Below are 24,131 nucleotides of genomic sequence, written 5' to 3'. Positions count from 1 at the left end.
GGTATGCATCTGCAAGTTAATTTTTCAAGATATGACATTCAGGTTGAAATGGGGCTTAAATTAGAGTAGCCATGCCTCTCTCATAGTGTAATTAGGGTTCGAAGGTTAATATTTATTAGGAGTAAAAACTGTATTTAAATTGTTTAAAAAATTTTGCCTTGATTTTCATTAAAGAATTTCACTACAACCTTCTGGAACACCACCAGCAAGTACAGAAGACCTTTATGGCCTGCAGGATCCCTATGCAACCTACCAAACATCTACAAAGTTCGCTACCATCAGTGTACAATTAATACATTTTTTTCACATTTTATCAGATTGAACCTAAAAATTGCAACAGAGTAATTATTTTCATGTTTCAAAGGTGAACAAAAACAAATCACCTTGTTATTTGGCAACTAGCCACTAAATTAAATGTTCAGGCACTATTATCTCCAGGATTATAGACAAAACAGGTTATCACATGTGGACAGGATTTACTGTAGACTATACAACATACACGGCCTTTAGCAACACATAGGTGTACAAGATCCTTGCCCTGGGGACCTTACAACAGAAATCATACAGACGCAACAAACAATTAAGGAGAAAAAAAGTGCCAAAAAAAAAAAGAGAGATCAGCACTGGAATAGAAACAGTGAACTCTAAAGAAGGATTTGAAGGGGAAGGTGCAAAGTGCACCAGATGAAGTGGGCTGTTACAAGCACAGGCATAGTAGGAAATTACATGAAGTCTAGAACGGAAGAGAAAGACAAAAGGAGCAAACGTCAGAGAAAAAGACACAAAAAAGAGAAAATTAAAAAGAACTGGACTAGGACTCAGAAGCCTCGGTTCAAATCCTGGCTCTGTCACAGAGTCCCTGTGTAACCTCAGAAACTCAGTCTCTGAGCTGCCGTTCCCTATATGTTGGCCCTACCATCGTCACGGCCATGAAAAACATGTCACAGACCATGAAATACGCCCTTCCCAGTGAAATCGAATCTCCTTTGTGCTGCTGGGAGCGCCCCAGCCAGGGGCTCCTAATGCTAGTCCCAGCCGGGCTGCAGAGGGACAGGACTTGTTCTTCCCCTGTAGGGTCACTCTCGGTGCGGAGATCAGACCCACCTCCAGGGGCAGCGCAGAAGCGAAGGTGATACACCCAGGGCTTCTGCACTGCAGCAGTCCCGGACCTTCCTGCAGCTGGGGAAGGTACCTGGAGGTGGATCTGATCTCCCCACTGAAAGCAGCTGTGCAGGGGAAGAGCAAGTCCTGTCCCTCCCCAGCCTGGCCAGGAGCCAGGCTCAGGGATTCCGCACCATTGCTTCTGCCAGGGCTTCCACCCTGTGGCTCCTGCTAGGACTCTCTCCCCGACAGCCCCTGCCAGGGCTCGAGGCACCCGGGCTCAGGCCTTCTGCTCCCGTGGCTCCTGCTGGGGCTCAGGGTTTCTGTCCCCCAGCTCCTGCCAGGGCTTGGGGTGCCTGGTCTCAGGGCACCTGGTCTCAGGGCTTCCGCCCCTGCTGAGGTTCAGGGTGCCCGCTCCCCCAGCTCCTGCAAGGGCTCAGAATGCCCAGGCTCAAGGCTTCCATGCCCATGGCGTCTGTGAGGACTCAGGGCACCCATTTTGCTAGGCCCCTGTGGACCCATGCATTAATCCACCAATGGCCTGCTCTCCCAGCAGCACGAGGGAAATCGGACCCACCTCCACCTCTGGAAGCCTCCTTCAGCTGCAGGAAGATCCGAGGTGAAGTGAAGGTGGCAGTCCCGTGACCGCCACCCCCACCCAACAGTTTTGCAACCCTCCCACAGCCCCCTTTTTGGGTCAGGGCTCCCATGGTTACAACACAATGAAATTTCAAATGTAAATACCTGAAAACGTGAAATTAACTAGTTTTCAAATCCCATAGCCATGAAATTGACCAGAATGGACCATGAATCTGGTAGGGCACTACCTATATGTGAAATGGCCGTAATACTACTACTTTTCTCCCTTCCCTTGTCCGTATCATCGAAGGTCTAAGTCTACGTCTGAAAGTTTTACCAATATAACTGTTTCAGTTGGATACAACTTTTTTAACCGAAATAGTTATACTGGTAAAAGCCGTAATATGGACACAGTTTACTCTGGAAGGAATACTGCACCAAAAAAAATCTGCACACAATATTTTAAAATTCTGCAAATTTTATTTGTCAATAAATACATGTGGAGACTCCAGCATGGCAGTAGGGAACACAGGCCATTGGCTACACAGAGGTGGGAGATCCCCCTGCAGCCCCCCCCCACCCCAGGATATGGACTTAGCAGTGAGGCTGCACCCATCCCTGACACAGCACAAGGGCCAGGCCTGCCCCAGAAACACCCTGGGGCCCCAACCCTCCGTGCCAGGCACGCACCAAGACAGTAAGCGAGAGGGACAGAGTCTCGCACACACATCCAGACTTTGCGCCCGATACAGGTGAAGGCAGGCAGGTTCAGCCCGGGAGGATCCAAGTGTGGAGGGGTCTGCTGTGCAGGCGATCCAGGCGTGGGGTGACAGAGTTCTGTGTGGGGCAATCTGGGTTCGGGTGGCTCAGTTGGGGATTCGCGTGCAGGGGAAATGGAACTCTGCAGTGGGGGAGGGGGCCAGGCAAAGGTGGCTGCAGCTCAGCGGGGGAGGGTCTGGAAGGGGGACTCAGAAGGGGGTCTGGGTGCTGGGAGAGTGGGGCGGGGGTCTGAGTGCCAGTGCTAGGAGCTCAGTAGGGTGGGAGTCTGGCTGTTGGGAGCTTGTCGGTGTTGTCCATGTGGAGGGGGATGGGGCTCACGGGAGTGGGGGTTTGAGTGCAGGGGGCTCAGAGAGGGCAGTCCAGGTGGAGGGGTGGAGGTCTGGATGCAGGGGAGGTCTGGGTGCGGGGGGAGCAAGGCTCAGCAGGAAGGCGGTCTGGGGGGCTCGGCAGGGGGTGTCTGTATGGGGGGGGTTGAGTGGATGAAGGAGCAGCTCCTCATACAGTGACCCCTCCCCACACAGCTGAGAAGCAATGCGGGCCCACACAGGTGTAGCACTTTCTGCAGCCAGGGGAGACTTCTGGGGGTAGATCTGACCGACCCACAGCTGCTCCTTGCAGGGGAAGAGGAAGTCCCATCCTTCCCTGTTCCCAGCCCAGCTCGGGATAGCAGCTGAGTCTGATGCAGGGTAGGAGTCACCAGCCAGTGCACATCCAGCCCCTCTCCCCTCACACACACTGTGATTTACCTCTCTGCCAGCTGCTCCAGGCCCCCAGAACAACAGGCCCACGCTGCTGGGGAGGGGCACATGACCGCTCTTGCCGCTTCCCTTTGCTTCAGGAAAGCATTTTTCTGCAGGAAAGCAAAGAAATCTGTAGGGTACATGAATTCTGCATGCACGCAGTGGTGCAAAATTCTCCCAGCATAACAGTTATACTGAGACACTGGTGATTTACCAGTAAAGTTATTCCCCTTTCCTTACATGAATAGCTATACTGGTATAAAGTACCTTTATACCAGTATAACTGTGTTCACACCAGGAAGATTGTATCACTTTAATTATATTCCATACAGTTAAAAACAGTACAATTTTCTAGCGTAGGCGAGGCTTAAGTAGATTGTAAATTTGGGAATATGATAAATTATTTGTTAATTTTTGAAAACTAGCAAATTACAATATGATCACCTGATAGTAAAACTAAAATACAGAATAAAATATTTTATATTACTGTAAAATTATCTTCAGGTGGAAATTATAGCACTTATAAACAGCTAAGAGCTTGAGTTCAAGGTAGTTTTTTTTTTAAAACATTTTTCAGAAAAACAGTGACCCAGCAAAGATCTTCTACACATAGTGGGCACAGTTAAAAAGTAGTATTTGTGGCAGTTTCAGAACTCAGTGTCAGAGACTGTAAGCTAGTTGCCAAATTACCATAATACTGCTTAAAAAATGAGCGAGCCAGAAAGTAATATATACACACACATTCTTTAAATATAAAATTTGAGTCAAAATGGTCTAGTGTTCACACAAGGGAACTAGAAGAAGAGGTTACTCACCCTGTGATAGCGGTAATGGCGGTTCTTCAAGATATGTCCCCCCTATGAATGCTCCACTTCAGTTCCTTCCCTATGGGTGCTACACTTCCGGTGAGTATACACCCCATGCACCTTTGATCAGAGATCTTGGGTAGCAGTGCCTGTTCGGCCCACACATGCACACTATCCAGCCTTGGGCTCTGCACCATGGCTATATAAAACTGTGCAGACGCACCTCCCTCATCTCCTTCTCTACCACAAAGCTCGATAGCAGAGAACTCCAAAACTGAGGGGAAGGAGAACAGGTGGTGGAGCAACCATGGCCGGGGGGGGGGGGTCACATCTCAAAGAACCACAGCTACTTCACAGGGCGAGTAATCTCTTCTTCTTCAACTAGCGTCCCTATGGGTGCTCCACTTTAGGTGACTACCAAGCAGTACCCTCTAAGGAGGGGAGGGCTTCGGCGTACAGTCCAAAATTGAAGACAGCACAGTAGAGCCTAACATAGCATCAAAAGCCGAGTCATGAGTTACTGCATACTGTTCAGAAAAGGTATGTATGGAGGTCCAAGTTGTGGCTCTACACATTTCAGCAATGGGTACATTTTTAGGAATGATTATCAAATTAAAGAAAGAATTACTACTCTGGAAGGAGGTTGAAGATCATGAGACTGACAGATAATGGAGTCAGTTATCCATCTAGAAAGTCTTTGCTTGGGAACTGGAGATCCCTTAGATCTGTCCAGAATAGACATAAAACAATTTGGGAAATTTTCTAAATGGCTTAGTCCTGCCCAAGTAAAAGGCTTAAGCCCTTCTGACACTGAGTGTGTGCAATATCAAATCTTCCTATTTCAGGTGCTGTTTAGGGAAGAAAAGTGGAAGCTGAATAAGCAGGTTAATGTGAAAATCAGAAGACACCTTTAGTAAGAATTTGGGATGTAGTCATAATGTGACCTTGGGATATAGTCATAATATGACCTTGTCACTGAAAAATACTGTGAAAGGGGGATATGCGATCAGAGCCCTAATCTCCCCAACTCTTCAAGCAGAAGTAATGGCTACCAGAAGGACTTATTGTTGAAAATGGCAAGGAGGGAGCAGGTTGCCACAGGTTCAACAGCGGCTCTTGTAAGGCATCTAAGCACCAAACTGAGGTTCCCAAATCAGGGTAGGATGTTTACTTGTGCAAAATGATTCCCCACTGTGACACTCTGTATCTCGGGGGAACACCCTGCACCACCATGTTCATCCGTATAATAGGATTGTGTGATACCCAATGCAAAGTTTCTCATGTTGAGTGTCTTCAAAAGGCTCACAATTCACTGAACATTGTTGTTATAGTAATTTATAGTAACGTTATAGGTTGTAATTTCATGTATATAGTTATGAGGCTGAAAATGTGTCCTCATGGCTTAAAACAAGCCCAGGCAAAACTCTCCAGGAAAAGAGAAGCAATTCACATCTCAACAGGGCATCAGGGGACAAACCCAGCCCAGTCTCACAAGAACAAAGGACATTGGCCTAGGCAGCATCAAAGAATCTGTTAAGACTCTCGAAGGAGTCACCCCCCCTTCCCTTGGTCAGTTTGGGACTACAATGAGGTAATGCTCATCTGAAGGGCGGAGGGGGGCTGAAGCCAAGAGAAAAAATATATAATAAGATGTTTGCCATGCTTTTCTCTCTTACACCTCCATCTAGAGACACCACCACCAAGCAACGGAAACACTGATCAAAGGGGAGAGCCTGGCTGAAGGGCATCCAGCCAGCCTGTGGTGAGAAGCATCCAAGTTTGTAAGGGCATTGAAAGTGTTAAGATCAGCTTAGAATGTGTTTTCCTTTTATTTCATTTAACCAAATCTGACTTCTTGTGCTTTGACTTATAATCACTTAAAATCTATCTTTTGTAGTTAATAAATTTGTTTATTCTACCTGAAGCAGTGCATTTGGTTTGAAGCGTGTCAGACTCCCCTTGGGATAACAAGCCTGGTACATATCAATTTCTTTGTTAAAGAGACAAACTCATATAAGCTTGCAGCATCCAGCGGGCATTACTGGACACTGCAAGACAGAGTTTACAGGGTTGTGTATGGGACTGGAGGTACTGACTAGTGTCATTCAGATGCACAATCCAAACAGCGGCTGGCCAAAAGTGCTCACTCATGTAGCTGGGAACAGCTTACATGCCAGAGGCTGTGCACGAACAGGCCAGGAGTGGGGGTCCTCACAGCAGAGCAGGGTAAGGCTGGCTCCCAGAGTCGAGGATTGGAGTGACCTAGCAGATCACCAGTCCAGATAACACCAGGGGAACGTCACACCCAACCCTTGAGAAACCTCATCACTGGATGATCAAATACCCAAAAACCCTCCACCTGGGAATGAAATGTTGTAACAGCTGCCAAAACTGCACTAATGGAACTCAGAAACAACCCTAAAAAGAAAAGGAGGACTTGTGGCACCTGAGAGACTAACAAATTTATTTGAGCATAAGCTTTCGTGAGCTACAGCTCACTTCATCGGACGCATGCAGTGGAAAATACAGTGGGGAGATTTTATATACACAGAGAACATGAAACAATGGGTGTTACCATACACACTGTAAAAAGAGTGATCAGGTAAAGTGAGCTATTACCAGCAGGAGAGCGGGGGGGGGGAGAGAGGCGGAGGGTGTGGAAAACCTTTTGTAATGATAATCAAGGTGGGCCATTTCCAGCAGTTGACAAGAACGTCTAAGGAAGGGGGGGGGGGGGGCAGGGAAGGGGGATAAACATGGGGAAATAGTTTTACTTTGTGTAATGACACATCCACTCCCAGTCTTTATTCAAGCCTAAGTTAATTGTGTCCAGTTTGCAAATTAATTCCAATTCAGCAGTCTCTCATTGGAGTCTGTTTTTGAAGGTTTTTTGTTGAAGAATTGCCACTTTTAGGTCTGTAATCGAGTGACCAGAGAGATTGAAGTGTTCTCCGACTGGTTTTTGAATGTTATAATTCTTGACGTCTGATTTGTGTCCATTTATTCTTTTACGGAAAGACTGTCCAGTTTGGCCAATGTACATGGCAGAGGGGCATTGCTGACTCATGATGGCACATATCACATTGGCAGATGTGCAGGTGAACGAGCCTCTGATAGTGTGGCTGATGTGATTAGGCCCTATGATGGTGTCTCCGAATAGATATGTGGACAGAGTTGGCAACAGGCTTTGTTGCCAAGATAGGTTCCTGGGTTAGTGGTTTTGTTGTGTGATTGCTGGTGACTATTTGCTTCAGGTTGGGGGGCTGTCTGTAAGCAAGGACTGGCCTGTCTCCCAAGATCTGTGAGAGTGATGGGTCGTCCTTCAGGACAGGTTGTAGATCCTTGATGATGCGTTGGAGAGGTTTTAGTTGGGGGTTGAAGGTGATGGCTAGTGGCGTTCTGTTACTTTCTTTGTTGGGCCTGTCCTGTAGTAAGTAACTTCCGGGTACTCTTCTGGCTCTAACTGTTGGAAATGGCCCACCTTGATTATCACTACAAAAGGTTCCCCCCGGCTCTCCTGCTGGTAATAGCTCACCTTACCTGATCACTCTCATTACAGTGTGTATGGTAACACTCATTGTTTCATGTTCTCTGTGTATATAAAATCTCCCCACTGTATTTTCCATTGCATGCATCCGATGACGTGAGCTGTAGCTCACGAAAGCTTATGCTCAAATAAATTTGTTAGTCTCTAAGGTGCCACAAGTACTCCTTTTCTTTTTGCGGATACAGACTAACACTGCTGCTACTCGGAAACAACTCTGTCTTTTTTCAATTCCAGGATGTAGTCTAGTATATATGACAGTGAAGACGACGCTGGTGGAAGGTGTCTTATATGTCACATCAGTAGCTGAATCTCATCCACTTCTGTAGGTAAGTATTATGAGTAAACTGCTTCCTACTGTGCAACAATACTCTGGTTACCTCCTCAGACCAGACTGAGTCTAATCCCACAAGCCATTGATTAGCCATGCTTAGAGGCGAAGAACTTCCAGGTTGGAGTGAAGAATTTGACAGGCATCCTTAGAGAGAAGATGAAGAACATCTGAAGGATGATCAGTTGACAAACAGCCAACTAGATGAGGAAAAGAAACCATGCCTGTCTTGGCTACATTAGGCCCACCAGAATAACCCTGGCCTTATCTTTCTTTACCTTGATCAGCACCTTGTATATTAGAAGAACTGGAGGAAAATGCATACAGCAGACCCAATGTTTAATGAAGGAGAAAGACATCTCCCAAGGAATGGCAACTCAGCCCACCTCTCGAGAACTGGAAGCATTTCTTGTTTCTGGCCATGGCAAAAAGGTCTACCTGCAGGATGTCCCACCACCATATGTGGTGGAGCATGATGGGACCTATTTCCCACTAGTGGTCCTGAGCAAAAGTGTCTGCTGAGGCTACTCGTGGTGATGTTTGGAATGCCCAGGAAGTAAACTGCTGTGATTTCATATGCACCAATTCCAGAATCTCATCACTTCAGTACAGAGGAAGGGTGATCTTGCTCCCCATTGATCATTTATATAAAACATACATGACACGTTATCTGTCATGATCTTCATGTATTTGCCCAAAATTACAGTAGGTACAGTGCGTAAATTGCTCTATTATGCACCACATCACTTTCTTACTGTCCTACAAACACTGCAAAGTGATTTCCAGTGCATTGAAGGCATCAGAATGCGAACAGATGGCAACTACAATAGAACCTCATTGTTACAGACACCTCAGAAATGGAGGTTGTTCGTAACTCTGAAACGTTCATAACTCTGAACAAGACATTATGGGATGCTCCTCAGGGTTGACTGCTCAGAGCGAGGGCTCACAACTGTGCCTGTGAACTTCAGTGTCTTCTACTCTACCTGTAAGTGGCTGCCCAGCAAGTGGGATGTGCACAGACAGCTGGTTCTAGCCCCCTGGCTCCAAGGGTGATGAGTGATGCACCCTGGGGCACCACGGTGTCAGTGGGTATGCAGTGCAGGCTATGGCCCTTTAAAACTGAGCTGCTCCTCCTGAGCGCAACATCCAGGCAGGAGCTTGGGCTCCAGCTCCAGCAGCAACACTCCAGGCCAGGTTCCTGCAGGAACTTGGTAAGTTTCTTTTCCAGAGAGGGCGGGAAACCGCGCTCGTGGCTTACAGGAAAGCTGCAGACCCCAAAGCTGCTCCTGCTCTGCCTGCCCGGGGGCCCACAGTTGTGCCTGTGAAACTCAGCATCTTCACCTCCTACCTGTGACTGCCCCCATGTGGCAATTAAGGGGTGGGGGTGGGAAACAGACAGCCCAGATGTGCCTACCTTTAAGATGCAATACAGGCACAGTACAGTATTTGCCACTTGGGGGAGGAGGGGGGCGGAAGCAGGTCATCTATGCTGCTGTTGGATTGCTTACTTACGGTTCCACATGGTGTCCGGTTGACCAGTCAGTCAGTAACTCTGATGTTTGTATCTTTGAGGTTCTACTGTACTTCTTCATATATATCAACTTCATTATATGATTGTTTTCCCCCTCAATCAGGAAAAAACAGTTCATATAAATGATCACTGATAATATTGGTGTTCAAAAAAGTCTAGATTCTACTGTATTGTCAAATGGAACAGAAGGAAAAGTTATAAAGAAGTTAATATCCGTTTGTAACCTTCCTCTTCCTCTGGCCCCAAACTACCTCCAGATACCACATCTCCTTCCCCATGAACTCTTTTTTCCTCCCTGCCTTAGTCCTTAATGGGATCATTCTCCAAAATGTTTCAGCTTTGCCCATTAGAGCCCTGTCTACACCAGAAAGTTTTGTTGCGAACATCATAGCTCAGCAATCGGTGTACCTGAGCTAGCACTGAAAATTATACAAAGTTGCCCAAACCTCAAAGACAGTTTATGAAATCATGGTAAAGATCATTTGTTCTTGTCTACACTTGTAGTAACGCTAGACATGGTTTGGTCCTGTCTACGTGTCTGCACTGGTTCAGAAGCACCATCTTGCTGACATTCACTAAAAGCAACAGGAAAATTTCTGCCTGTTGAAGAGTTTTGGTCATTAAAAACTTGACAACAATTAGACTACTGGTGTGTGGAGACCACAGCCTATCACAAAAACCAAAATTGTTTCCTTGCATTCCCCTGCCAGTATGTCTGCTCTTGTCTTACACTTAGATTGTAAGCTCACTGGGGCACAATCTGTCGTTTTGTTCTGTGTTTGTATAGTGTCTAGCACAATGGCATCCTAGTTATGACTGGGGCTCTGAGGTGCTCAATAATACATATAATAAATTATCTATCATTGGTACTTTCTCCCTCTCTTCTAACGCAATGCTATTTTGTAATTATACCTTTTATTCAGACATTTTGCAAAGTGCTTTCTAAATGTTGTGACAGGGTCGGGCTAGATGGCTACAGGAGAGTAATTTTTTTTTTTTGAAGCAGAAAAGAATTTTATTTGTGTAACATTTACAAAGAATCACCAAAGAAGATAAAGCAAAACTATGCAACAAAACAAAAGCAAACAGAAGGTATAACACAGCAGCCTTCAGGAGGGAGAAGTGTTCAGGCTAGCCTGGGGCCAGAGCGGGGAGGCTTCCTCGACACTCGTGGTCTTCCACCCTCCTGAGTTACCTGGTGGCCTAGAGCGGGGGGGCTTCCTCGACACTCATGGTCTTCCACCCCCTCGAATTACCTAGTGCCACCCTCAGTGTCACCGATTATTCCTCTCCTGAGAGTGCCCGACAAGATGGGCACGGCTGCGGGGTGGGCGGTTTGGGGTGGGGGGGAATTACACCCACATGTTATAGGACCCCTCCTAGGTGACAATGATGATGGTATCCACAGCGGCAACGGCTGGGGTTGGGGTCTCTCGCTCTTCCCCTCAATCAAAGGGTCAGGCAGAGGGAACCAGACGGGGTCACCGAGCAGAGAACCTCAGACAGCGCCCACCGCTCCTCGAAGGTGTCAAGGGAGTCGGTGGATGCCGCCCAGAGGAACTCTGCCCGGATACGTGAATGTATTGAGGATCGGGAAACGGTCCTACAATCGCAGGACGCTTCATTAGCCAACCTCCCATCTCTGATTTTATAAATGGCTGTTTTAGCTAGGGCCAGGAGGAGATTAACCAGGAGATCTCACGATTTTATGGGGCCACAGATGGGGAGTGTGTAAATAAAAAGGTGAGGGGAGAAGTGTAGCCAAAAGCGTAATAAAATATTCGTGAGGAGCCGGAAAAGGGGCTGCAATCTGGCACACTCTAAATATACATGCGCCAGGGTTTCCCTCACGTTGCAAAAAGGGCAGGTATCCGGGATGGGGGTGAACCGTGTCAAAAACACGCCCGTGCTCACAGCTCCGTGAAGGAGCCGCCAACTAATGTCCCCGACGGGCCTCAGGACCAAGGTGGAATACAGGCTGGCCCACTGAGGTTGCTCACCCTCCAAAGGTGGCAGGAGGTCCCACCACTTTGTATCAGGGCGGGACACCAGGGTGTGGGCGTGAAGGGTGTGAAGCATGAGTGTGTATAAATATTTCCGTGGCGCGATTTGGAAGCTGACTGGCTGCAGTTCATGCAGCCGGCTTACAGTGAAAGGGTGAGGGGTTTGTTGGGATCTACAGGGTAGGGGCCCAATTGAAAGGTCCAGCGGGCCTGGGGTAGAGGGTGGGCGGGGTGCGCTCTGGCGCAGGGCTCGATTAAGATAAGCCCGAGCAGCGGGCGTCAAGGCGGCCTTCACCTCCTGAAGTACGCGCCGGGGGGTACGAGGTCTGGAGAGCCCCATACGCCGGGCGAGCGTCAGGGGATCCAGCCAGTCTCCCCGGTCGTAGTCCAGGAGGTCTCCGACTCTCGTCACTTCCGCCAAGACCAAACTCTGGCGCACCGAGCGGGACTCCGCCACCTGCACACGGAGCTGGGGTTGTGTAGCAGGGGCTCCGTGAGGAGATCTGCTCCCACGGTGGCCGCCACGGACCTGGTCGTTGAGAACAATTTCCAGGTCCGGAGGAGGTCCTGGTAGAAGACCGGCAGCCCACAGAGATCTCGCAGAAAACCTCTCAGACAGAGATAAAAGAGCTGCCGATCGTATTGGGGCCCTTGGAAGCGGCGCAGGAAGGTGTGCGCCAATATGCTCCACGTCGAACTACCTGCACTATAAAGGAGCCTCTGTAGGGCCTGGAGGCGGAAGACACGGACCTGAGTGTGCAGACACTTCAGGCCCTGCCGTCCTTCCTTCAGGGCTAGATGAAGAACCCCAACAGGGGCCCAGTGCATTCCTGACCAAAAGAACTCTAGAATCGTTGTCCGGAGGTTAGTCAGGAAACCCGGGGCCGGAACCAGGGTGTTGAGTCGGTACCAGAGCATGGACAGAACTAGTTGATTAAGCACCAGGGTGTTGAGTCGGTACCAGAGCATGGACAGGACTAGTTGGTTAAGCACCAGTGCTCTCCCTCGGAGGGAGAGACATCGGAGTAGCCTCATCCATTTCCGGAGCCGCTCTATCACCCCGCCCTCTAAATTTTCCCAGTTCTCCGGCGGGGAAGGGTGCATGGCAGAAAGGTAAACACCTACGTAGAGCAGTGGACCCACACTCCACTGGATGGTCTGAAGCACGGATGGGAGGGAGCTCACCTGCCGCCAGTCCTCCACCGCCAAGCCAGAGCTCTTGACCCAGTTGACTCAGGAGGAGGAGGCTGCCGAGTAGATGGCCTGGCAAGCCTCCACCCGCACCAAGTCGCCTGGGTCCTGGACCACGAGGAGCACGTCATCGGCGTACGCCAACAGGACCAGCCGCAGCTCCAGCTCCCGCAGCACCAACCCTGTCAACCTCCTGCGGAGGAGATAGAGGAAAGGCTCGATCGCCAGAGCGTACAGCGGGCCCGAGACGGGGCACCCCGCCGCACTCCTCGCCCGAAGCTGACCGGCTCGGTCAGGGTCCAGTTGAGCCTAACCAAACACTCTGCGGAGGCGTACAGCACCCGGAGAAAACTCACAAACTGAGGTCCAAATCCAAACGCCTGCAGAGTGCTCAGGAGGTACTCATGGTCTACTCTATCGAACGCCTTCTCCTGATCGAGAGACAGGAGGGCGAACGACAGACCGTCTCTATGCCCAAGTTCCAAAAGGTCTCGGACTAGAAATAGGTTGTCAAAAATGCTGCGACCCGGGACAGTATAGGTCTGGTCTGGGTGGATCACGTCCACCATCACGGACCCTAGCCGCAGTAAGATTGCTTTCGCTACGATTTTGTAGTCCGTGCTAAGGAATGAGACGGGACGCCAGTTTCGTAAATCGCGGAGGTCCCCCTTCTTCGACAACAAGGCGAGCACTGCTCGCCTGCACGAAAGAGGGAGGACCCCGCCTTGCAAAGACTCAGCCCAGACAGTGGCTAGGTCTGGGCCAAGGATGTCCCAGAACGCGTGGTAGAACTCCACGGTCAGCCCGTCTATGCCCGGAGATTTATTGGTGGGCATGCGATGGAGGGCTTCCGAGAACTCGGCCAGGGTGAGAGGCAGCTCTAGCCGGTCTCGGTCGCCCATGCTGACCGTGGGGAGTTCCTCCCAGAGCACCCTGCAAGCGCCAGGATAGGTCGGATCCAGGGAGAAAAGGCTTGTGTAGAAGTCACGGGCCCTCCCACACATCTCCACCGGATCCATGAGGGAGGCGCCATCTTCTGCTAGAAGGCAGGTGACGTGTTTCTTGGCCCCCCTCATTTTCTGCAGGGCATAGAAGAAACGGGAGCCGCGATCCACCTCCTGAAGGAGGCGGATGCGGGATCGAACAAAGGCACCTCGGGCCCGATGGTCCTCGAGGGCCCGGAGCTCCTCCCACTTCTCCCGGCACGCTCCGCAGAGGAACGGGTCCTCGGGGCTGGCGGCCAGACGCCTCTCCATCTCCAAGACCTCCCGTTCCAACTGCTCTATCGCTGCATTCCTCCGTCGGCTCGTGCCCCGGGTGTAGTCACGGCAGAAGAGCTTGGTGCGCACCTTCCCTAGATCCCACCATCGCCGCGCCGAGGGAAAGGCACGCCGCTGCTCTCACCAGGCCAGCCAAAACTCCCAGAAGGACGTCACAAAGCCCTCATCCTCCAACAGGCTGTTGTTAAAGTGCCAATACGCTGGCCCTGGCCTCTCTGCACAGAGGGAGGCTGGTATGGTGCCTAAATGATGGTCGGAAAATGGGGCCGGCCAAATGTTGGAGGAGTGGGCCTGTGAAAGATGGAAACGGGATAAATAAACGAGAGTTTATTGGTCCAAACGAGAGTGGTGTGACCGATGGGCCTCCACCCGGACAAAGGTGAACGTGGAAGTGTCATCTGGGTGCTGGTCACGCCAGACATCTACTAGGGAGTGATATTCGACCATTTCTCGGAGAATGTTCGCAGCGGCCAGGCTCAGCTCAGCCCCTGAGCGGTCTCGTTCCTCGAGGGTGGTATTAAAGTCCCCTCCCAGGACTAGGCACTCGTGAGAATCTAGGGTGCTGAGGAAGTCGGACACCCGCTGATAGAATTGTGGCCGTTTCGGGCTCGTTGTCGGGGCATAGATATTAACAAAGTTGACCACGAGCCCCTCCATACGGACTCGGGAGATGCAGCAGGTGGCCTGGCACGGCCTCAGTGACCCCTAGCACCTTGGGCCGTAGGTTGGGGGAGAACAGGGTTGCCACTCCAGCTTGCCACATTGTGAAGTGGCTAAAGTAGACCCCGTCCCCCCACTCCAGCCACCAGCTGTCCTCGGCGGTTGGATCCATATGGGTCTCCTGCAGGAAAACTACAGAGTAAGGTAAGAGAGCACCTGGGATCTGCAGAGAGCCATCCTACAGCCCCCGGTGTTCAAAGTTGCGATAATGAGAGGCGTCATGCGGAGGGCTGGGGGGTGGGGTTCCTTATTGGCGGGGGTGTTCGCGGCCCTCGGCGGGTCGCACAGCAATCCGTGACCCATCCCATAAGTGAGTAGATCATTACGGAAGCCGCAGGCCCGCCCGTAGGCCGCAGCACCGTGCTTTCCTTGCCCTCTACCCTCCTTTATAAGAGCCCTTGTGGCCAGGAGGATTTGATCAAAGTCCCCCCATAGCTGGAGAGCCAGCTGTACCCTGTTGCGGGCGCCACAGATGTTTTCTAAAAACTTCCGCAATGCATTTCGCAGCTCATGGGGGGGGTGGGGTTGTGATTTCCGGGTTGTTCCCTGGTGGGGTTCTTGATGCAGCCTCGTGGTCCACTAAGGCGGGCAGGCAGGGTGCGGACCACCGACGGGGCGTCTGATAGGCTAAAGTTATTAGGTCCTTCTCACACCTTGGGGTAGAAGGGGATGGCGGAGGGAAAATTGCAGCTCCTAATGGGTCATGGCAGGAGAATGCAAAGGCTGCTCCCTGGGGGGAATCCGCAAAAAACGGGAAGAAATAACCCCAGGGGTGGCAATAGCATTACAGGAGGAGGTGGATTGGGCAGGGACAGGGGTGGGGGCGGGGGCAGAGGCGAGGCTCTGGGCTTCGGGAGGCAAGCAGCTGAAAAGTGGTGCCTCCTGAGCAGATGCGAGGGTTGAGGGGTGAGGGAGGGGGCTCCCAGTGATGCTAGGCACAGGCTCTGTGGTGGATTTGGCGGCCATGGCATCTGGTGGTGGACCACCTTCTGTAGGGTGCCCGCCCGGGAAGGCAGTTAGGGGGAGGGAACATGGGGAAAGGGGGACTGGGGTGAGGTTGCCCAGATCGAGGCCAGCCGGCAGTAGATCATCCTCTCCCTGGGTGACCGGGGTCAAACCTAGGGCCTCAATCTCCTCATACTTGGAGGAGAGGTCGTCTTCTGCTACCCCGGGGGCCTCTCCTCTGGGGCCCACCTCGACGGTCGCTTCGGGGTTCGCAGGAGGTTCGGGTGGTATCCGGGTGGAATGGGCTTCCTCAGGGGTCTCGGAGGGGAGGGTCTCCCGTGGAGGGGAGAGTCTACCTTCCAATGCTATTCTGTCTTCCCCTCCCGACACCGGTAGATGGATCTGAGTCGTGGGCATAGCGGAAGGCTCAGTATCAGTGCCTCCCTTCCTGGTCTTCCGGGGGGTCTCCGCATCGGATGGGTGCAGCGGAGCTCGAGCCTTTCGCTTGCCTTGCTTCCCCTGGACTAGGGTCCAGCCCTCCATAGCGTCGTCTGGGGATTGGTTAGCAGGGGTCGTGTCAGGGGGCAGAGGTGATGGTTCAGGGGTTCGGAGGGGTAATGGTGAGGCAGCATGGGGGGCGGGGGGTTCTCCTTGGAGCGGGCCCTCTGCTATACCCGGTAATAGCTTTGCTGCACCCTCCTCCATAGGCTCTGGTGGATTGTTGATAGCAAGGGTGGGACTCCCTTGCTCGTCTGGGCGTTGTAGGGGAGGTGTCTCTTGGGCCCGGACGGAAGCAGTGGTGGATCGAGCAGGAGGAGAGGTGGTTTCAGGTGCCGGGCGGCCAGGGGCGTCAGCAACGACGGAGCTGACGTCCTGCCGGGTCTCGGGGCTCTCGGGTGCCCCTCCCTGCTGGGTCAAAGGGCAGTCTCTTCGGACATTCCCCGCTGAACGGCAGAGGTAGCACCAGGCTTCTCCCGTGGAATAAAAGACCCGATAGCGGGCTTCCTGGTAGGGGACTAGGAAGGACCCCTCGAGCGCCTCTCCGTCACGCGCCGCCAGCGGCGGTAGAAGCTGCACTTGCCGGCGGAACGAGAGGACATGACGAAGGGTGGGGTCCTTGCAGCCCAACGGGAGAGGGCTAATGACAGAAACAAGTTTCCCCAGGGTGGAGAGAGCGGGTAACAGGGCAGCATTGGATAGAAAGGGAGGGACGGAGGTGAGCACTAGGTGAACGCCCAGGTCCTCTAGCGGCTCCAGGGGGACAAACACCCCCCCACCGCCAGACCCTTCTCCACCGCCTCCTGGGCGGCAGCCTCCGATGCTAAGAAAAAGACGACCTTCCCGTACATTTTGGAGGCCGCCACGATAGCCGTGGGTCCTACCACCCTCGCCAATGCCTGCACGTATGTCTCCACGTGGGGCAAGATGGGGACCAGGAGGCAACGGATGCCATGCTTCCTGGTCATGGTGGGAAAGGGGCCCAGGCCGCTATTGATGGGAGCGGAGGCGGTGGGTGGGCGAGATGACGAGGCGGCAGGCTGGGTGGGGGGCGGTGGCACCGCCCGGGCATAGGTCCTGGGGGCCGGGGGAGGGACTCTCGCAGAGCTGGTGGAGGAAACAGCGGGGAGGGATGCCATGGTCGATGACGAGGCCACAGCGGTGTGGGCAGCCCCTGCCATGGAGGGCCTGGTGGTTTTAGCGGGGCCTTTTCCTTTCTTCACATCCTGGCCTTTCCCGCCAACTGGGAGGCATTCCCTAGAATCTTGGGGGGGCCGTGGACGTTGCAGCGGCAGTAATCGCCCGGGTGCCTCCTGCTGCCGATGCCCCAGCGGGGGCGGTGGCAGATGTTTTGACAGCAGTGGTTGGGGGGAGGGCTGGGGGGGAGGGCTGGGGGGTAGGTGGGGGAGGGGCAACTGAGGTTGTTAGAGGGGCTTCACCCCTCTCATTCCCCATTGTGAGCAGGGAGAGACGGGGAGACACCAGAAGGAGGATGGGGGAGGGGGAAGCAGATTAACCACTCCTCCCTGCTGGGCTGCAGGCGGGGGGGATGCCAAATGGGTCGGACTGGATGGGGGAGGAAACCAGGAGTTGGGGTCCAGTAACAGGGGCAAACTGTGGGGTAAACAGTCCGCGGGGGTGGGGGAACGACACGTGGACCCATGCACGTTTGTCCAAAGAGTCTCGTTTGGTCGGCTGTTGTGTCCGCTCCGAACGGCAAAATTCAAAGCAAACAGCTGGATCCAAAGGCAGATGGCAAGTTGCCAGCAGGGACGGACGGCGGGGGGGGCCGTGACGGTCATAATAGTGTTGGGGGGGGGGCACTGATGGATCGGGGGGCAGCTCCGTGCCACACCCCCTGTGCCCCCACAAACGCAGTTAAAACACAGTCAAACTCCCCCCACACGAGAGTACAATTCAAAATTACTCAGTCTTACGGCCCCCTCCCCTCCCGGGTGATTTTTTTCTGTCAGCTATCTTCTCTTCCGGCTTTGTAATGAGGCTTTCAGCAGGCCAAGAATGTTGCAGAGATAAGAAGAATCTTCCTAGCTCGGTATGGGTTTAGAAACAACAGCAAAACGGCTGGGTCTGGGGGCTTCCACTCCCCTCCTCCGGGTAGCGGGTCGGCAGTCCTCCCCCCCTCCTCCGGGGGTTTCAGCTGGAGCAAATAGTAGTGTTCGAGAGCAAGCGTGGGGGGGGGGGGGGGGGGGCTGGCAGCAAGCTGGCAGCCAACCAGCACTCGAACGGCAGCAAAAAAAAAACAAAACAAAACAAAGAAAAAGCGCCTGGCCCGGTCGGGGGGGGGAACTAAGCAGGGTCAAAAAGTAAGAAAAATCCAGGCCAGGGGGCTTTAGGAAAGCATAGAAAGCGAATAGAGTAGCAGCAAGCGAAGGAGGTCCCTTTTCCCTGGGTAAGGTAACAGGGAAGGTTCCAGAACAATCAGGAACCTTCTGGAAACAATTAAGACAGGCTGATTAGAACACCTGCAGCCAATCACGAAGTTGCTAGAATCAATTAAGGCAGGCTAATCAGGGCACCTGGGTTTTAAAACGGATCTCACTTCAGTTTATGGCGTGCGTGTGAGGAGCTGAGAGTGAGAACGGGGACTGTTGGAGGACTGAGGTGTACAAGCATTATCAGACACCGGGAGAAAGGTCCTATGGTGAGGATAAAGAAGGTGTTGGGAGGAGGCCACAGGGAAGTAGCCCAGGGAGTTGTAGCTGTCACACAGCTGATCCTGGATACACTCTAGACAGCTGCATTCCACAAGGCCCTGGGCTGGAACCCCGAGTAGAGGGTGGGCCCGGGTTCCCCCCCAAATCCTCCCAACTCCTGGTCAGACACAGGAGGAGTCTACCTGGACTGTGAATTCAGAAAAACGGCCAAGCTAAGGGCTGCCGTGAAGCTCCAAGGTGAGCAAATCCGCCAATAAGCGCAAGACTCACCAAGGTAGAGCAGGAACTTTGTCACAATGTATATTTATCTACACACACCATGCAGAACAATTATTTCTACCACCGCAGTAATTCAGCCACCTCTGGGATGAAACACAGAAGGAGTTTACCAAAAGTTTAGAAGAGGAAGTGAAGAATACTTTAGCCAAATTAAATTGCAAGATTAAATTCTGTCTACCGTAATCAATTATGTAAATGAAAATTTAATCATGACACTAGCTAACACTGCTGCTTTAGAAGAAATGTACCACAAAAATTTCAGATGTTCACATAGAGCAATCAGGATTTTTTATTTAATTTTTGTCATTCAGGAGACCCACATATAGTAAGTGGACAAAAGTTCATTTTATCCACATTAAAAAACTGAAAGGTTAAAACAGACCTTCCTATCATTTGAACCCATAACTCCACAGGCCTACATGTTTCAAACCTCATATTTCAGCTACCTAAGGTCTTCCTTTGCAGCTTTAATTTTTTTAAATGAAGGAGTCTTAAAAAAATAATTTTTTCCCCCTCGGTCTGTTTGCATTCTTAGGAAGTAGGCCAACCATTAATGGCTCAAAATACAAAAAGACACTTTCAAATTCTGTTCTCTTTTCTTTCCATTTTTAATTAATGGGCCTTATTTACACTGGACTTTTGTAAGCTATGTTATTTGGTCATATTTTCTTGGGCACTCAGGATGTTTTAGTCATGGAGCACCTTTAAAGAAAAACGTTATTATAAAACTTATTTCAGTCTTTTTAGCACTACTGTCAGCTAATTATTTTGCACTTTTTCCTATAACACCCTCCATCTGAAGATAGCAAAGTGCATGACAAGTATTAAAGAATAAAGCCTTACAATGACTCTGGTAATACAGGTATTACAGAGTACTGGAGTCAAAGACACCATCTGTAAGCCATCTACTGTTACCTCTTCCATTATGTTACATGTTCTGTTTCCAGTATTCAAAGGGTGCTGTATTCAACAGACACGCTCCTCACCATCAGCAATACCTCACAAGGAGATACTAAATACTCTTAAATGTTACAGTTCAGATGCTTTATAGGAACAGCTAAATTAGAATTACATTTTTAAAAGATAACATGTCTACATAGTACTGGCAAAACTTGTACATATGGCTAGCACCATTTCAAACACTTTAACTGAGTAGGAACAGCAGGACCAGCACAGACAGGTCTGTGATGTTTCAATAAGCTTGGGCATGCTTTTAATAGCATTAGCAGTAATGGATAGGTTTCAGAGTAACAGCCGTGTTAGTCTGTATTCGCAAAAAGAAAAGGAGTACTTGTGGCACCTTAGAGACTAACCAATTTATTTGAGCATGAGCTTTCGTGAGCTACAGCTCACTTCATCGGATGCAGTGAGCTGTAGCTCACGAAAGCTCATGCTCAAATAAATTGGTTAGTCTCTAAGGTGCCACAAGTACTCCTTTTCTTTTAGTAATGGATAGGTATCTAGCCTCCTGAAAGCAGTCTTTTTGGGCTGCACTTTCATAGCTATCCCTGGCTTTTGAGGTAGTCACTGGCCACAAGAAAAATCAAAATGTGCCCACTCAGGATTATTATTTGGAAATTGGGAAAGGATCACAGATCCAGCAGTCAATGAGGTCACCAGCAGCCAACAGTGTTTGTCTGCTGAGATTCCTTGGCTGCCCAAGTTAGTGGCAAAATGGAGCATCTAAAAAATGCTCACTATTTTGGGGACAGTTTGGTACCTCCTTTGAGTTGTCTCTGGCTAGCCAATCTGTCAACAGAAAGTCAGTTGCTGTAGCTGTTACTGCTCTAAGATTGCTGCCTCATTTATACTTGACACTCTTTGGAGATCAGAGATTTGGTATGATTACATCTGCTGCAAAAAAAAAAAAAATCCCTAGACTTTTCTAAATACTAATTTTCACTTTTACAGAATGTTTTTTAGTATCTCAAAGTATTTTACAAGTATTAATTATCATGCCTCATGCCACTAACTCCACAAGTTTGGTGTCATGTGGATTATTATACCCATTTTATAAATGGGGAAACTGAGGCACACAAAGGTAAAATGATTTACTCAAAGTCACAGTGGCAGGCTGAATAGAGGACTCAAAAAACCTGATTCCGCAGACCACTATTGACCAAGAGACACACTATTATATTCTCTTACATCCACCCACCCTTTTCTTAAGCTCAGCTGAAAACAAGACAGTATATACAATCCACTTAGAAAACAACAGTTTACGACAAATACTGAACTAAGTTTTAAAAACGGCTACTTCTTTCCACAGAAAAGGAAACACAACTGAGTAAACTTAATATTCAAATTATAAATGACAAATTCACATAATTCAATTTACTTATTCACAAATTCAATCTACTGCACTTTCTGATGTATAACATGCTTCTGCTATAAAAACGTGAGGCAAATGAAAATTCCCTTATTTAGAATAAAGATAGATCCTGGTTTCATTAAATGAAAGAATATATCTGGTGGGGGGGAGGGGTGAAACTCTATAGTTCCACTAAACTTGGCAGGTCAAGGATTTAATGAAAACTGTGTGGTGGAAAAAGGAGACAATTTAGTTTTACATATCACCTTTCATGTTCAAGTTACCTAGAAACAGTTTACAAAGTAGTAAGTGAAATACATGTAGTGCACTGAAGTGTAAGCAAACAGAGCCGCTATTCAGCACGCAGTAGTTCACAGTTTTGGATATTTGGATCCATTGCAGTGACAAAGAGAAAGGATTTAGACTGTTACTCAGTATACCAGCATTTTTCACAACTCTTCAAAAAAAGGTTCCATGAGATATTTAGCTTGCAGTTATGTGGAATCTGATCCAAGAGCATGATTATTAATTTTATATTTCTGATTAGGGCTTGTCTACGCTACAGATTTTTTTTGTTCTGATGTAGTTGGTCCAAAAATACAGAATGTAAACAAGCCCCGAGTTTTATAGGTTTCCTTTAAAAGGGTAAACGGTGATATTCTGGTTTTGCAACTGGCCTTGCATTGAAAAAAACGTAACTTTTCATATTTAACTTTTTTTTCTTAGCTAAAAATTTTAAACCACATCACTAAAATTATTATTTATGTGGCTTTGGAATTGTAGGTATAATTGAAGAGAAAAATTCTGCCTCACTCAAACTGAGTGGAAGTATGTAAAAAATACCAGTGAATGTAGAGCTTCTCTTGGTTTGTAGGTGTAGTCACACTCTGGCTACCAAGGTCTGAGCTTGAAAGGAGCTGATTCAGAATTCCTATTGACTTCACTGAAAATTGTGATGCATTAGAGCAGTGGTTCCCAAGCTTGTTCTGCCGCTTGTGCAGGGAAAACCCCTGCTGGGCCGGGCAGGTTTGTTTACCTGCCGTGTCTGCAGGTTCAGCCAATCGTGGCTCCCCGTGGCCGCGGTTCGCTGCTCCAAGCCAATGGGAGCTGCTGGAAGCACCGCGAGCCAAGGGACGTACTAGCCACCGCTTCCAGCAGCTCCCATTGGCCTGGAGCAGCAAACCGCAGTTAGTGGAAGCCGCGATCGGCTGAACCTGCGAGCTCGGCAGGTAAACAAACCACCCCGGCCCGGCAGGAGCTTTCCCTGCACAAGCGGCGGAACAAGTTTGGGAACCACTGCATTAAAGACATCAAATTCACACTCATGACTAGCATGTGTATTGGCAAATGGCTTCCTTTGGGTACTCTGCAGATGGTTTGAGCAGCCAGCTTTAGATACCCAACAAAAGGGGAAACTGTCAAAGCAGAATGTGGGTAGATGCTTGGTCTTTGAAAACATGTTTTAGGACAGTCACCCAAGTCTGAATGCTCAGGCTCAGCTGCACTCCAGATGCTGGAATTTTCAAAAAATCATTGCTATAAGATGTAGATTCTCCAAATATTGCTGTTTTACCTGATTTTACTCCTTTCCCTCTAGTTCAAAATCATTAAAGATACTTCAGCAATCTTCTTATGGGGCACCTGTAGTGTAGTGAGGCAATGAGGTAAGTGCCTTCAAATTGATAGAAAAGTCTCAGAAATAGGTGGAGAGGAAGACTTAGTCACCTGGTTTTTAAAAAATGCTATTAAAGCACTTTTTTCACTTCCTGTCTTTGAATGTTGCAGAATTGGAAGTGAAACAGATGAGGAGTCCTGTCTACATACATTTGCTAACATTTTCAAAAGCTTGGGCAGATGCAAATAGCCATTTGGGTATTCGGGCTACCATCTAGGACAGTGGTCTCCAACCTTTTTATGCCCAAGATCACTTTTTAAATTTAAGGGCAACCCAGCATCTAACCCCACCCCCCCTTCCTCGAGGCCCTATCCCTTCCCCAAAACCCTGCTCCACTCACACTATCCCCCGCCCGCCCCCCCCCATCGCTCGCTCTCACTCACTTTCACCAGGCTGGGGTAGGGAGTTGGGGTTCAGGAGGAGGTGCGAGCTCTGGGCTGGAGCCGAGGGGCTTGCAGTGTGGGAGGGGGCTCTGGGCTGAGCCTGGGGCAGGGCTGGGAGTGCAGGAGAGGGTTCAGACTCCCAGAGGGGGGCGCAAGGCTGGTGGTTGGGGTGCGGCCTCCCGCTGGACAGCACTTATCTCCAGCAGCTCCTGGTTGCTGGATCAGCATGGCTGCCACTAAAGCAGGCTCCCTGCCTATCTTGGCCCCACACCGCACCCAGAAGAGGCCAACAAGCCCCTGGGGCCCCTGGGGGGAGGGGCGGCAGCACGTGGCTCCGCGTGCTGCCCCTCTCTGCAAGCACTACCCCCGCAGCTCCCATTGGGCATAGCTACCCGTTCCCAGGCAATGGTATCTGCAGGGGCAGTGCTTGCAGGCAGGAGCAGCATGCAGAGGGAGACCCCTGCCCCCTTCCAGAAGCAGCATGGGGCCAGAGTAGGCAAGGAGCCTGTCTTAGAAGCTCTGCTGTGCCGCCAGAGGTCATGATCGACCAGTTGGTGATCATTGATCTAGAGCTTCAAGTGGTAGTTGGGCACGCCAGACATTTTATAAGTTGGCATTTTTCTATGCACAAGCTGCATGGGAGCCCATGTTTGGTGGCATTTTCAAAGACAGTCATATGAATTTAATGGGTGCTCAGAGCTGAGCAAAAGCACACTGTAGATGTAAATTGATCTCTTTATGTATGATAGAGGTCTG

General features: G+C 50.1%; 1 protein-coding gene across 4 annotated transcripts in view; it reads right to left on the bottom strand.

The window, feature by feature from the left end:
* TMEM135 (transmembrane protein 135) overlaps positions 1-24,131 on the bottom strand; it is a 383,037-nt gene that overhangs the window by 355,428 nt on the left and 3,478 nt on the right. Inside the window, exons 1-2 of one of the 4 annotated variants that reach the window (XM_073336694.1) lie at positions 9,397-11,319; positions 3,207-3,310 (exon numbers count right to left, since the gene is read on the bottom strand). The exons of the other annotated variants lie outside the window; for them this stretch is intronic. Of the exons in view, the coding sequence (XP_073192795.1) occupies positions 3,207-3,310; positions 9,397-9,406 (114 nt within the window). The 5' untranslated portion in view covers positions 9,407-11,319. Of the gene's footprint in view, positions 1-3,206; positions 3,311-9,396; positions 11,320-24,131 lie in introns of those variants that run through there. 4 annotated transcript variants of the gene reach the window in all.

The sequence above is a fragment of the Lepidochelys kempii genome, chromosome 1 (assembly GCF_965140265.1).
Source record: "Lepidochelys kempii isolate rLepKem1 chromosome 1, rLepKem1.hap2, whole genome shotgun sequence".
Taxonomy (NCBI): domain Eukaryota; kingdom Metazoa; phylum Chordata; order Testudines; family Cheloniidae; genus Lepidochelys; species Lepidochelys kempii.
Note: the sequence above shows the minus strand (reverse complement) of the source record. Positions and strands in the feature narration are given on the sequence as shown.